Source organism: Marmota flaviventris, chromosome 7 (assembly GCF_047511675.1).
Source record: "Marmota flaviventris isolate mMarFla1 chromosome 7, mMarFla1.hap1, whole genome shotgun sequence".
In the NCBI taxonomy this organism is placed as follows: domain Eukaryota; kingdom Metazoa; phylum Chordata; class Mammalia; order Rodentia; family Sciuridae; genus Marmota; species Marmota flaviventris.
The window spans coordinates 117,847,041-117,862,832 of record NC_092504.1 but is presented as its reverse complement, the minus strand read 5'-3'; the positions used below and the strand labels follow the sequence as shown (position 1 = coordinate 117,862,832).

At 32.9% G+C, this 15,792-nt stretch overlaps 1 protein-coding gene across 7 annotated transcripts in view; it reads right to left on the bottom strand.

Annotated features, from left to right (window-relative positions):
• Fbxw7 (F-box and WD repeat domain containing 7) overlaps positions 1-15,792 on the bottom strand; it is a 185,917-nt gene that overhangs the window by 52,558 nt on the left and 117,567 nt on the right. The window contains exon 2 of one of the 7 annotated variants that reach the window (XM_071614613.1): positions 7,232-7,409. The exons of the other annotated variants lie outside the window; for them this stretch is intronic. Coding sequence (XP_071470714.1) covers positions 7,232-7,409 — 178 coding nt within the window. The remainder of the gene's footprint in view (positions 1-7,231; positions 7,410-15,792) is intronic. 7 annotated transcript variants of the gene reach the window in all.

Below are 15,792 nucleotides of genomic sequence, written 5' to 3'. Positions count from 1 at the left end.
AAATAGGCCTAAGCTCCACAGGTACTGTCAAGGAGTACAGTACATTTCACCGCAACAGTCGAGGACAACCCTTTGTGAAGTCAGTGCCAGGAGGAAGTTCAGCAGAGAGGAGGGTGGACTGACGGTAAAGACATGAGAAGGATGGGAAGAGTCAGAGGCTCGAATGTGACTCTAAATCGTAAACTCTAAATACACTAGTGCGGGGAAGAGGGGCACAACAGTAGCTTCTAAAAGTCATATATTCCTACTTGGCTAAAAGTTCCATGAAATATATGTTGAGTTTCATGCAATCCCTTTTAGGCACAAGATATTTTAGAAGAGCAAACTTGCTTCAACTATTTTAAATGAGAATTAATAATGGCTAGACTAGAATTTTAAAAAATTAAAAAGGTTAACCTGGACTGCAGCTAATTGACAAAGCTATGACAGAAATGTCAGACTAAGTAATAGTGCTAAATACGAAAGAGGCAAGTATTTCTGGCAGCTGCTCCTGCTAGCATGAGAAGTACTCTTATAGTTCAGATTATTAATAGCAATATACTCTGGGAGAGGCTGTTGTTTACACTGTAAACTTATCTCACTAAAATTCAGAAATGTAAAAGTATAATCAATAATGTGACAAAAACTGAGACAAGGTATAAGAAGACTAACAGGTAAAAATGATATGTAGAATCAATAATCAATTATAAAATCATACATGGGGGTCATTTTATTTAGATAAAAATACATAAATCTCTGCTTTAAAACCGTAACAGAAGAAAATTATAGTTGAAAATAATACAAGTGACAAGTCTAAGGCAAATATTATTTTCCATAAGAATAAAAACCAAAATCACAACAGATATTTTTTTGATCTACTTACATATCTTCCTCATAAAGACTTAAGTAAACAGTAACAGTTATTTTCTCAAAATGAAGACAATTAATTTGATGGAAAACCTACAATAAATAGGGAAATTCAACGATACAGAATTCACCAAGTGAAGTCCACAAAACTTTGCCATGGTAGGAATCAATTTGCTTAAAATATGATTTGTGTTTTAATAACATTAGAAGGCCCTCATGTTCTTTTTTTTTTAATTGGCATAATTTTTCTGGAAAATAATTTAGCAATATTTATCAGGAATCTAAAGAAATTCCCATCACTTGACCAAATAATTCCACTTTTAGAAATCTGTGCATAGTTATATTATTAAAGATTTAGTGCAAAAATGTTCAAAGCAGCTCACTATCCAAATCAACAACACCAGGAAATTTAAGGTACATTCATATGACATATTTTATACTTTTACCTACAGCCATGGGAAAACACTAGTAGTATATTAAAGATAGATGTAAGTGCCAATTTTATTTAAAAATAATTAAAATATTTAAAACTACCATTGTGGTTATTTCCTAGCAGTGAAATTACTAGTCATTTAGAAAACTGTAAAGAAAAATATTTTTTAGTTTTATATGTTGATAATGTCCTATTTTTATAGAGAAGTAAAAAAAAATTAAATACTGAAGGCAAAAAGTCACTCTATATATCCATTTGGGAGGATAATAACTTCTAAATTTTCTTTGACCAATAGAGCTTATGAAGGTTCATTTTTGGGGGGAAGACAGAGAATCTTCATATACATAAAAATTTTATTATAAGATAAAGAATTAGAAACATTACTTTCTGAAACAAATCAATACAGTTGTTTAACAATTCTAGCAGACCTTTGCTGAAAAGTTCTAAAGGATTGGTCAGTAGTCTACTAAAGGATCACAACAGATTAAAATTACATACAGACGACTATTCATATAAAATAATAAATTAATTATGTCTCAATGAGAAAATTAAAATTTTGTACATGGACTTATCTATTATCGATACTCAACAATGAAGAAAAACCTCTATCTAACCCAACATAGTATCACTAAGACAGGTGCTATGTTGTTTTTGTCATTATTGTCAAAAGTACTAACTGAAAAAAATGAAGAGAATGGTAGGTACTGTGATGCAGTTTGAGGATAATATGTCAGACACCCTGTTCTCAAGTTGTTTTCTGCCAAACACAAGCCCTAAGATATCATCCCTCAGCTTACAAAAAGAGAATATGCAAGCATAAGGTCTGAATGTATCTAATTTGCTAAAATTGTTACATAATAGCTAGGACAACTTTTTAAAAGAAATATCTTCAAAAAGTTACATGAAAATTCTAAATTTATAAATGGATTGTGTGATCAAAAATTATTTGTAGGTCCATTGTTTGAAACTTAGAATGTATTTTCTCAAAGAAATAATATAACAGTGCTTGGTTCATAGATCTCCCCTCCAAAATAATATATTAGTAGTAGAAAAGTGTTGAATTAATAAGAAAAAAATGTAAACAGGCCACAAAACAACAGAAAGAATGGCTAGTACCTGCAGTATTAGTCAGTCCTGAGGTTAAATACCACTTTTACTATTTACCAGGAAAATTGGGAGAGTTAGCTTGTTTAAACTTCAGTTTTCTCATCTACTGAGAGAATACTTTAGGTAACAGTACTTAACTAACATTGAAAGCATTTAAGAATCAAATGAGGCCAAGCCCAGCAGGGCACGCCTCTAATCCCAGTGGCTCAAGAGGCTGAGACAGGAGCATTGTCAAGTTCAAAGCCAGCCTCAGCAACTTGCTGAGGCCCTAAGCAACTTAGCATGTCTCAAAATAAAAATGTAAAAAGGGCTGGGGATATGGCTTAGTGGTTAAGTGCCCCTGGGTTTAATCCCCAGTACCAAAAAGAAAAAAATCAAATGAGTACATTTTATAAGGAAGGGATGCCTAGAATACATAGTAGGTTCTTTTGAAATGACGGCAACCATTTATAGAATTATTAAACAACTACTAAACATTTAAAAGAGAAATAATAAAAAGTACCATGTTACGATTCCAGTGATTAAACACACACACATAAAATTCTTTACCACATCACTACCAAAGAATCTGAGAAGGGGATTAAGATTAAAGGAACGAATGGCTTAAAAGCTCCACCTATCCTATTCTAAAAATTTGCTAGAAGCAGAAACTTATGCATAAGCAAAAGGCCCAAGATTTACTGGAGTACTGATATAACAGTAAAAAACCTATTTTCAGTATTTCTGTAAGTAAAGTTTCATTCAAACACAGTCATGCCCACAATCTACAGCTACTTGAGCTATGTGGTTGCAAGAGTCTACATTGTCCACAAAGCCTAAAATGTTTACTGGCCCTCTGCAAAAAAGTCTGGACAAGTTTAAGCTATCCTCGAATGATGGCAATACACAGGAATGCTATTAACAATTTCTGAAATCACCAATACTCTAAATTTTATTTTAAAGGAAAAGTATTTTAAATATAGTATTTGAGAATAGAGCTTGATATAGAAAATAATCACTACAAAACTGTTTTAAACTATCAGAAATTCCAGTTATATACTTCACTGCTACCTGAGTTCCTGGATTTCAAATACACAAGTCCTTGTTCCACACCCATACTCTATCTTTCCCACCAGAGGTCTACCCCAATTTACTTAGTTTTCCATGCTGCTGATGCCCATGCTACCTAAACCCCAAAAATATATGAGGCACTCTAAAAACAGTATCTGCCTACAACCAAATATTGTCAATAAAGTGTGTTAAAAAGTCCTACATAAATCAATAATTGAATGTCATGCGGAACTCTCTACCAAAACACTAACACTGAAGAATATCTAAAAGAATATTCTAAAAGCTTTAAAAGTGCTTCAAAATAAAACAAAATGAGTGAAAAAAAAACAAGATTTAAGCATTAAGTGATTTTTCTACCAACATAATATTAATTATAAAATGTATCATTAATTCTCTATACTACAAAGAAAAAAAAAAGCTAGAAACTACAAAGTTCCAAGGAGGGGCTGGGGAGATAGCGCAGTTGGTACAATGCTTGCCTTGCATGCACAAGGCCCTGGGTTCAGTCCCCAGAACCACACACACACATATACAAAAGCTATGTATGGGCTGGGGGTTGTGGTTCAGTGATACAGCATTTACCTTGCATGCATGAGGCACTGGGTTCGATTCTCAGCACCACATAAAATTAAATAATTGTGTCTGTCTACAACTAAAAAAATATTTTTAGAAAAGAAACTATAAAGTTCCAACAAGATGCATCCTTATTTCAGCAAGTTTCAAATGTGAAAAATAATGTACCTTAGGATTTAAGAAATATAGTATTACCATCTTTAAAGGTGTAACAATTTCAAAGGAAAAATAAAATAACTTTTCAATTAATTTTTTTAAGTTAAATAACTAATTATTATAAAGCTTTTCTTCCCCCTAAAGGACAATCAGGTTTTTTTTTAAGTTGGAAGTTTCAATCCCATCTTTTTCTGATAGTAAAAACAGCAGCAAGACTTAACTTTTAAACAAGTACTCTATCTGGTATTATATTAAATCTTAGCAAATATAAATTATGAGGACCTCAACACTAAAAATATTTTAAGATTAACTGATTAATAGCTAGATTGCTATTTATTTTCTATTGGTAGTATTTAAACCAATGCTTATATATTTCAGAAGAGAGCCAAAAAAATATATAATAATAAATTAAACTAGCAGTATTAATATTATACTTAATAGTCAAAGTAAACAAAATTCCTAAAAACATTGAAGAGGTTGAATTGTAGTTATGACTATTAATTTTAAAAATTTTCCAAATTTCCCAACTATTATTTGCATGTGCACATAAAATATTAATGGGCCATGCAAATATTAACTGATTCAGCAGTTAATATTTAAGAAATATAGTATTACCATCTTAGTATTATCCCTCACCTCTATGATGGATAGAGGGATAATATTATGCTTTTCAAATTAGATCAAGACTACATACAGCTTTTTTTTTTTTTTTTTAAGGAAGGATTTTTTTTTTAATATCTTTATTCTATTTATTCATTTGTATGTGGTGCTGAGGATCAAACCCAGGGCCTCACATGTGCTAGGCAAGCACTCACACAGCACTCTACCGCTGAGTTATCGTCCCAGCCCCTACATACAGCTTTATAGGTAGTAACTATACATTTCATTCAGCTCACTACTTCTAAGAAAAAAAGTAGGTTGCGAAATATAGGCTATCATAAATAGCCATCTGCTTCAAAGAAGCTAAATATATCTAAAGCAAAAGCTAGATAACATATTAAACACAAATAAGATTAATTACGTATCACATAAAAAGTCTTTTTTAAATCTTTGATCTAGAAAAATACTTTAAAAAATGCATATCATAAACTTTAACAGGGGAAAGTTAGTAAATTATGTAACAAATAGGATGTAAATCAACTTAAAGCTAACTAAACTAACCAGTTGTAAAAAGGAGTGAGGATATAGTTTCATACTCCCTCTAATACTTCTAGTAGTGTCAATGAGTTATGCAATAGTAAACTATTGGCAGGCAGGCAAATACTGAACATGTTAACTTAGCTTTTTAAATAACTTTTAAAACCTTTAAGAAATTTTCTAGTAGGAATTTCATTTTCATATTTAGTTCTATGCTGTTATTACAACAGCAAGGTATAATTTAATGTAACACAGTAACCAAGAAAAGCCAAATTGAATAATGAATCTAGGAAACCTTCAGAGAAAGCCTTGTGGGCCTCTATTAATTTGTCTTATAGAATCTCCTCCTTTGCCCTTTACACGTAGTATCTATTACATGTAAAGAAAAAAGAGGTAGAAGATAGAGGGAGAAAACAGAGGTAGAAGACAAAAGTAAACATAATAATTTTCCCATATATTGTACTTAACTGTATTAGAAATATTCCACAAAACAGAACAAAATTGACTGTTAATATCTTAACAATTCCTCAAATTTTAAATTTATTTGTATGGTATTTTCTTTTACAGAAGTATTAAAAAATAATTAGTTTATTAATGACATTAAAATTATCAGAGGCCTATGTATAAAATGCTTAAATCAGAGCAGTGACCTCATTCAGCAAAAGCTATAAAACTGACAAGGTAAAAGACCACAAAATTTTAAAAGCAGTACTTTCTGAAGACACAGTAAATAAGAAAAGAAACGAAAGGTGAAAGGATATTCATATTCCTTTTTCAATGTTTAAATTATATTATATTATAACTTGACTCAAAATGTTTTCCAACATGGCTGCCACTTCTTTGGAATAGAAATAGAAGCCACTCAAAAGGAACTAAGCTAATTAGAAAATGTATTTTTACAAAGGTTATTTAAGTCACACTACGTAGAAGTGCCTCTTTATAAGGAGGAAAAATATTGTTTTCCTTATTTATTATTATTATTATCATGGATTATTCTACTTGTTTAAGTCTGTTTCCCCTTTAGTATTTAAAAACAGGTATTGGGGGTGGGGGTGGGAGGCCAGGATACTAACAGCATTGATCTCACACACACTCATTTAATTCCAGACATGTTTTTTGTGTATGTTGGTTTAATATTTTTAAGGACCACAGACCTATTTTAGATCTAAAATATTTAGACCTAGTAAATAACTGAAATCTAACTGAAAGCTAGCAAATGTCTAGTAAATAACTGAATACCAACTAACTCGGAAAATACAAACAAATTCTAATATTTCAAAGCTTGGTTGGGGAGAGAAATTTGTCCTGAAAAACATACACTAGATCATAACTTGAGTATACATGTTTGTTGGTTCAGTGTGGTCTGTATGTATACTGTATCATAACTGCTATGCAATGGCATGATATTTTTTTCACATAACAGCAAAAAGTAATGTCTCTAAAATGTTACTTTTAACTTAAAAAAACAGCAATTTAAAAATAATCCATCTTAAAGGGCCAAATAAACTTAAGGACCTGGAATGCTCTTTAATTGAGCTATTTAAATACTAAATTTTTCCCAGGTATAAAAAGAGTAGCACCAGATTTTTGCTTTTCATACAAAATAAAAGCCATAAATTTGAGGGTTTTAATATTTGCTAACATCTTTCAAAACTTTTCACATTTACCAATTTCAAGTAAGTTTACAGGATAAAACTTAAATAAAAAATAAATGGTGGAAAAACCAAAAAGGTGGATTAGGTAATCATGCCTTTTAGGTTCTATATCAGACTTGTAAAACTATCATTTATATATGTTTTCACTGGATATACAATACACTGTTAGTTTTAGTTATAAATATCAATTGCAATTTGAAGCATTTCTTCAAAAAGGAAGCAGAAGTATATAATTTAAATACACATTCATATTTTTCAAACATGTAAGACTTACCCGTCTTCGACAGAAAGGGAGGCCTTGGGCAATGATGCTAATGCTAAAGATCTTCATCACAGTTTGATGTGGCAGAGGCTCTTTTGCACTTTTAAGATCAACAGGAACCAAGCCATGGTTTAGAGTAGCTTTTCCCGGTTTTGACATTTTAAAACTCTTCTTGGTTGATGAATACTCTCTACATGTAATACAGGCACATTACTAAAAACTCTAACCACCAAATTAAAATATATATATATAGATATATATATTTAATAGTAGTTTTAAAAGGCTGAGAACCCAAGGCCTGCTGCTTTTGTCTTTCAACCTTCTCCTACCAAATGTCCTGACCTGTCTGAGGCTTGGTGAAGTGCAAACTATCCTAGAATAGCCAGGAATTATAAACTACTGAAGTGAAAGCTCCTGCTCCTGCCAGTCAAACAGCTGGTGAACCTCCCATACAAAGTCAGTAACTTGAATACGACCAAAAGCAGAGCTGTGCTGTGGAACCCCTTTTAATGTTTCTCCAACTAGCTAGGTGGTTCCTAGAGAATTTAAGTAGTTATTTTCTTTATAAAAACAATGAAACAAAACAAACCCCACACTGTATCCTCTCTTAGATATCTTATCAAGTCTTCCTTATCCAAATATCAGCATTAATACTTCAGGAATGCTTTGTATTGTGTTTCAAATTTAAGGAGGGGTTTATGCATGCTAAAAAATATACATATAACACATAAGCGTGTTCTACTTTTGATATACTGCAATGAGCACTATTTCCAAGTGTTCATCTTGAGCATGTTCTTTTTCTACATACCACTCTTTATCTTATACTCACATAGACTAAGTAGCACTCTAGCTCTAACTATTAATAATGCTTCAGATTGATCTTCCTACAGAATTTGATCAATCTTAGTTCAATTTCTATGATTTGAAAACTCAATGATTTTACTTGAAAGAAAAATAGTCTTGTGGTTTATTAAAGATATATTAAAAGATTATTTATTTATAAAGTAACCTATGATGGCCAGTAATCACAATCATATGCCATCGACAATAGGGATATATATGTGATGTGAAATGTGCTGTTAGGAGATCCTGTCATTGGGTGAACATCACAGAGTGTACTAACACAAACTAAGACAGCTGTAATGTCACTAAGTGATAAGATGTTACGGTTTACCTTCATATAGGAGGCGAAATACCATGCAGTACATGACTCTACAGTAAAATGGATAGTAAGTAGCTAATTCATTGAAAATCCATAGTGCCTAATTTCTGCAATACAACATGGACAGGTAAATCTTCCTAAAATACAGAAATGTGGTATTAAAAGAAAAATCTATTCCTCAAGAACTTTCAATAGCTCCCCAATGACTAGGACAAAGTTTCGAGAAGACAACTCCTCAAGTGACCCCAAATTAATTGTTTCCATATTACCTCAAATAATTTCCTAAATTAACCACTTATGTGGTAATTAATATTATACTTCCTTCTATATTCAAGCCTATGAACTACACTGTTATAAAGATATGGAAAAAGCTCAATGTAAGGATAGTCCTAATAGGTAGTAGACAATATGTGAACTATCTATTCACAATTTTCAGTGAACTAGTTTGTTCTCTCCTTCTATTTTCTTCTTCCAATAGCCAGTCATCTCACTTATCTCTCCTTCTCTTTTAATAGAACTTTATTATGGGAAGTTAGAATGTGATAGGGAAAGAATTACAAAGGAGATTGGAAGAAAAGGGTGATTTCTTTCTTTCCTTTGGAGAGATCCATCTTAGTGAATATAAAGTGGGCTTCTGGGGAGATATTCATACACAAGAAATAGTCCCAGTCCTAACCTGATGCCATGCTTTTATAGAAGACCTTTCTCTTATATCACAATTCAAAATGTAGTTGAAAATGCAAAGTCACTGGCAGAGTTGATACATCTCCATTTCTGGACATATACCCCAAAGAATTTAAAACATGGACTTGAACAGATATCTGCACATCCTTACTTATAGCAGCATTATTCACAAAAACCAAAAGCCACCTCTCCAAACATCTACTGATGAATGGATAAACAAAGTACAGTATATACATAAAATGAAATACATATTTAGTTTTTAAAAAGAAGGAAATTCTAAACATGTTATAGTATAGATGAACCTTGAAGACATTATACTAAGTAAAGTAAGTCAAAAAAAGGATGCATATTGCATGATTTCACTTGCACAAGGTTCTTAGAATAGTGTAATCACACATAGAAAGTAGAGGGTGGTTGCCGGGGCCAGGAGGGAGTGGAACATGGGACACTGTAAGTGGTACAGAATTTCAGTGGAGGAAATGAGAAATTTCTGGAGATGAAAAGTGGTAATAGTCATACAACACTATGAATGAACTTAATGACACTGAACTATATATTTGAACATGGCTAAGATATTAAATTATATATTATAGGTATTTAACCACAACTAAAAAATATCTTAAAATTTAAAAAGTAAATGACTAATAATATAATCATCACACAATAAAAATCTCAATAGAGGTCCAGGGTTGGGAGAGAGAAGAGATAGTATTAGGGTACTGGAAATCTATAACTTGATAAAGTAGGGGGGAAAATAAGACTGATATTCAAGATACATAAGTCTATAGCCCCACCAGGCTATTACTACCTCTCAGAATAGGCTCATTCTAATTTCAGCATCTCCTCTGAAGTTCACTTTATTTCCTAAGACCTATAAATTTTTTCACTTATATAATATAACCTTCAGTCATATCTTGTCTCTCATTTAAAAATCCCCTTTGTTAAAAAAAAAAAAAAAGTAGCTCCCAAGGAATAATCCTCCTCCAAGTTCCTATCACCATCTGCTTTGTTAGTATTACAATAGAGTTTTATGTAAACTGAGATTTATTCTAAAAAAAAATCTATCAATTATAATCTTTTACATCAGTTCATTAACCTCTTCCCTAAATTCCTTTTTCTGAATCACAGATATAAACTATGTGAAAAATGAACACAGAAAAAAATATGTCACTACATTCCATAACTTTAATATTTATTTGCATAGAAAAACTAATAAAAACAGATCAGCTCTGACTTATCTTTCACTTAATGGGTTGAAGATAGCAAACTGAAAATTATAAATTTTTACTATTATTTTTTAAATGTCTCAAAGAACTTCAAAGTCATATGTATTTATATGCAGATACTTCGAAGATAAGCCAGATCTCTAATATTTTTGGAGCCTAATCCTAAGGAAGAAAAAAAGTTTGGGGACTGAAAAGAACTTAGGGAAAATTAAAACTAACCTCAATGGTTTTCACTCCCCAGTGTCTTAAGGGTAAAAATTACTATGAAGTAAAACTTGACTTCCCCTTTTCAAGAAACTATTACGGTGATAATGGAAACAAAGCAGGAGTGAAAACAAAGACTTATACTAGATATCAAGTTCTGGTAAGCACAAAGTAAAGACATTCTAATTCAACTTTTTTTTTTTAATTGGTAAATAGCTGCCCTCAACTGGATAGTAAGGGGTACTGCAACTGCAGCAAATTATCATCAAATGGAATTATATGTCTAACAGTGTCTTTTTTTATTTTATCTTTTATTTGTTCTTTTTAGTTATATAGGATGGTAGAGTGTATTTTGAAAAATTTATACAAATTTGAGGATTTGAATATAAAAGAAGACTCTATCAATAAAGGAAATCATACACAATATAGATGAGAGCCCCCTAATACTTTACATTGGAGCTTCTCCTGTGGGTCTAAGACAAGACAGTCTTGGTCTCAATTCTACTTTTAAAAATATTTAAGATACTTTTAATTATAACAACCACTACTAACTTCTGCTTTACCTCCAGATGATACTACAAGAATTAAAGCTACAATAGCAGGTGGGAGCATGAACTTTGAAGCCAAACTGCATTAGTGTATACCCTGGCTCTATCAGGGATGACTTTTAATCCCTTTGTGCCTCAATTTCACCTACACAGTATCTACCTCATGACCAGATGCAAGTATTAAATGAGTTTATGCAGACATACAGAATAATGGCTCACTTCTAGTAAATGCTTCATCATGATCACTACTACTATTATTGGGATCAAAAGTCACATAGAGCTGGGCATGGTGGTACATACATAATCCCAGCAACTTGGGAGGCTAAGGTAGGAGGATTGCAAGTTCAAAGTCATCCTCAGCAATTTAGTGAGGCCCCAAGAAACTTAACAAGACCCTGTCTTAAAATAAAAAATAAAAATAGAAGGGCTGGGGATGTGGTTCAGTGGTTAAGTGCACCTACATTCAATTCCTGATGTGGTGGTGGGGGGGATCACATGGAGCTTTGTAAATTACAAATCAATTTCTAAAGTAACTAGGAAGGAAAGCAGGAATTCTAAAATCCACCCAAAATAACTGTGGAGTATAATATTTTAAAACAATATCTATCACTTTCAGAAATCTTCCATTAATTCCTTCAATAATTTCACCTTAAAAATGAAGCTATAATATCTTAACTGTGATGTCTTGGCATTTTAAGATGCCAGCTTAACAATACCATCCAAGAAGAGTTTAAAACTAGAAAGCTTGTGGTTCAGAAAAGGTCTCTGAATAAGGTGATTTATTTTGCCTACTTATCACATTCTGATTTTCTTTCTTCTAAGTTTGCATTGGCAGAAACCATTATATACAAATGTTACATATAACAAAATATCACTAGTATGGTATTCAGATCACAGATTCATGTACTTCAATTTTCTTTCTTTGGGGGGGGGGGGGGTCCCGGGGATTAAACTCAGGAGCACCCTGCCACTGAGTCACATCCTCAGCCCTTTTTTGTATTTTATTTGGAGATAGGGTCTCACTGTGTTGCTTAGTACCTCATAGTTGCTAAGGATGGCTTTGAACTCACAATACTTTTGCCTCAGCCTCCTGAGCTGCTGGGATTACAGGCATGCGTCACCACACCCAGCTTCCAATCTTCTATTAACAACAACAAAAAATGCCATTAATGGCAATTTACTCTAGACTTCCACATTTTATTTTTCTTTCATTCAGTAGTATTACACAGAAGATTAGGATTCAACTACTCTTGACCAAAGGCCACAGCATGAGGGATGCAAAAACATTTTTCCATTTTCCAGAAATTCTTCTTGAATCAGCTAAAACAAATCACTTGGAAGACATATGTTTACCTACAAGCTCAAATGATATTTGTTTTATTTTTGTTTGAGCCAGGGTTTTGCTACGTAGCCCAGACATGGCTCAAACTCCTGGGCCACAAGCCATTCTCCCCACTCAGCCAGAGAGTAGCTAGAAACACAGCGGCACCATCACTCCAGTTCTAGGAACAAATGATTTTATATCAAGAGTTTTCAGAGTCTCACCTCAAAACCTTTGACATGGAGAGTATTAACATAAGTCCCATAATACTCGATGTTCCTCATTGATTCTGTGAATTGAAGCAACAAGACCTACTTTCATAGAAAGAGGATATGTCAGATGCTAAAAATTACATCACTACTAAATGAAAATAAACCAGAATCAATATTCTTTTAATAGAGAACAAATATACTCAATTATTTAGAGATACAGACTAAGATTATTTTTTTGTGCTGAATCAGTTTTTAATCTTTCCTAGCACCTTGCAATTATCAAAAACAGCAGACTTTTTCTGATTCCACGTTATTATAGTAATTTGCATATTTTTATTTTCTCTCCCACTTACCACAGTAATCTAAACAGTGACAAAAGTATATTTGATCTTTTAAGTAAGCAAGCTTCAGATTTTATTCCTATATTTGTGTATAAGAACTTTAATTGTGTGTGTGTGTGTGTGTGTGTGTGTGTGTGTTCTGTGGTACTGGGGATTAAACCCAGGGCCTTGTGCATGCAAGGCAAGCACTCTACCAACTGAGCTATGTCCCTAGTTGTAGTTGTTAACTCTAAAATGATACTTTCCCCCATTCTTTCATTAGACATTTAAAGAAATATTTCAGATAAAACAAAAATTCAACTATCAGATTAAATTTTATAAGTATTTCAGACATGCCTTGTATGAAGTCCTCAATGACTATAACATAATTCACCTCATGATTAACTTTAACTCTTACAGTCTGCCTTGGGTTACCCCAGCTGTTAAATTGGCCTTACACAGCTGCTCACCAAGAATTTAGCTGATGATTATTATAGTTATATCTTTAAGTCAACTATGACAAAAATGACATAGTAATTAAAGGTATTTTAGACATGCAAAAACCTCTTGTGATGATGGAATAAGTGGTCTGAGCAACTTTATTTTCTACAATTCTCAAAATTTAAGTGTAAGATAAAAACTATCAGTTTTTTAAGGTTCCTCATTTAAGTTACTTTTATGAATGAGTTAAACAAAAATTAGTTCATCAATCTTACAGTTAAAATAAATACTACTTATTGCCTCGCATGGTAGCCCATGCCTCAAATCCCACTGGCTCTGGAAGATGAGGCAGCGGTCATCACAAGTTCAAAGCAAATTTGTGAGGCCGTAAGCAATTTGGTGACACACTGTCTGAAAGTTAAAAAAAAAAAAAAAAAAAAAAAATTTAAAAAGGTTCTGGGAAGGCTGGAGTTGTAGCTCAGTGGTAGAGTGCCTGCCTCACATGTATGAGACACTGGGTTCAAACCTCAGTACCACACACAAAAATAAATAAAAAATTAATAAAACAAAGGTATTGTGTCCATCTTCAACTAAAAATATTTTAAAGGCTCAGGGAAGGGAGTGTGCTGGGAATGTGGCTTGTGGTTAAGTGCCCTTGGGTTCAATCCCTGATACAAATAAATAAATATTACTTATTAATATATAATCCCCTGTAAAACTTCTGAAGACTATTACAGGTCAGTAAGTCATAAATAAGAATAGTACCTCTTTTAAGGTTTATCAGTTAGTTAAAAGTAAGTAATACAGGTGATTTTGTGGTAGAGCTTTAACAAAATTAAACAAAACTAAGCTATCATTGAGGAAGCTCAACAAACTGACAGTCAACACATCATAAGGATTTTTCCTATAAAAACTAAAAAGCTAAATTTATTGAAACGTAAAATATCTGACAGCATTAACAATTTGAGAAAGTAACATAGTAAAGAGGGAGGAGATAACTGTTTTCTACACTGTTGAGTTTCTGATGCAATTATGAATACAAATCAATTATTTTGGGCAAGACATAGTATAATTTATATAATTTTCACCAACATATCATGAAAGCACAAGATTTATTAGTATTCACTAAAAGTATCTCATAGAATTTAAGTATAGGATTACTTTAAACACAGAAAATACTTATAGAACAAAGGTATAGAAAACACATCTAGGGCCTCATTCCTGGATGGGCTGACAGGTGATACCACTGGCCTCTGACACCACTGAAATTACATATTGAACAAAGTACATTGATAAACATCACCATTAATGTTACAGCTGAAGTTTAAGTCTTCATTCTTTCCAGTAAGTAAAACACTAACTGGCTATCAAGAAAAATTAAAAATGAATAATCAAAAACCCTACCCCTGCAATTCTGGAGAATGTCTGAAATAGAAAGATTTGGGGATGAAGAACAAGTCATCTAGGGATACCAAGAGACTACTGGGTTTAACAGGAGATATAAAGGAAGTGTGCAGCTGTAAAAGGTTTAAGAATTACTTGTCTCATTTCAGATTGGAACAATGAATTGCACTGAGAGTTTAAGTCCAGTAGGTCTAATTCCTAAACTCATTCTTTGCAACAGAATATCTGTTCTAGAAAATGTTTGGTCCTAATCTAGTCATAAGAAAGCTGTGAAATTTCCTAACCTAGTTGTTTGGATACCTAGTTGTTTGCCAGATACCTAAGCTGTAGATAATTGAAATAAAGCATTGCAGAAGACATGTGTATATTATATATAGACTCTATTTAATATACCTAATTTTTATAAAGTCCAAATAGAAAAGAAAACAGGATTAAAAACAAAAATATTATAATAGCCGAGAGCAAACTGTTTTCTCAAAGATGGTCACAATATTTTCTTCCATCTTGTATGCTCTTCTTGCAATGTGACTTTGACACTCCTTCCATTGAGAGGTAGAGGCCATGCCCTCTTCCTTTAAGAAATGGTCAGACTTTTGTGACTGTTTCAACCACTAGTGATGGTAAAAGTGACATGTGAATCCCCATGCTAAGTCCTTAAAAAAGAGATTCAGTAACTCTGAAGGCTGAGAAAAGAGAAGGCCAGCCTAGGCATCTCAGCAAGATCCTGCCTCAAAAAGTGAGGGAGGGGATAGAGGACTGCAGAGCAACCCTGGGTTCAATCCCCAGTAAGGGTGTGTGTGTGGCTGGGAGGGATTCAGCCTCTACCTTGCTGGAACGGGTGGTAGCCCTGATGTGCTGTTGAAGTAGTCTCCCTGCCTAGAGGCCACTATGCAGTGAAAGAGCACAAACTAGCCCCAGTAAAAAGAAGACATAAGGAACAGTCCTGAGACTAGAAGAGAAAAAGATTCTTGGTCATCCCTCAGCTGTTGTAGACTCCTGCTGTTTCACCTCCAGAAACAATCTGATTGTAAACCTGAATTAGTAATGGCCA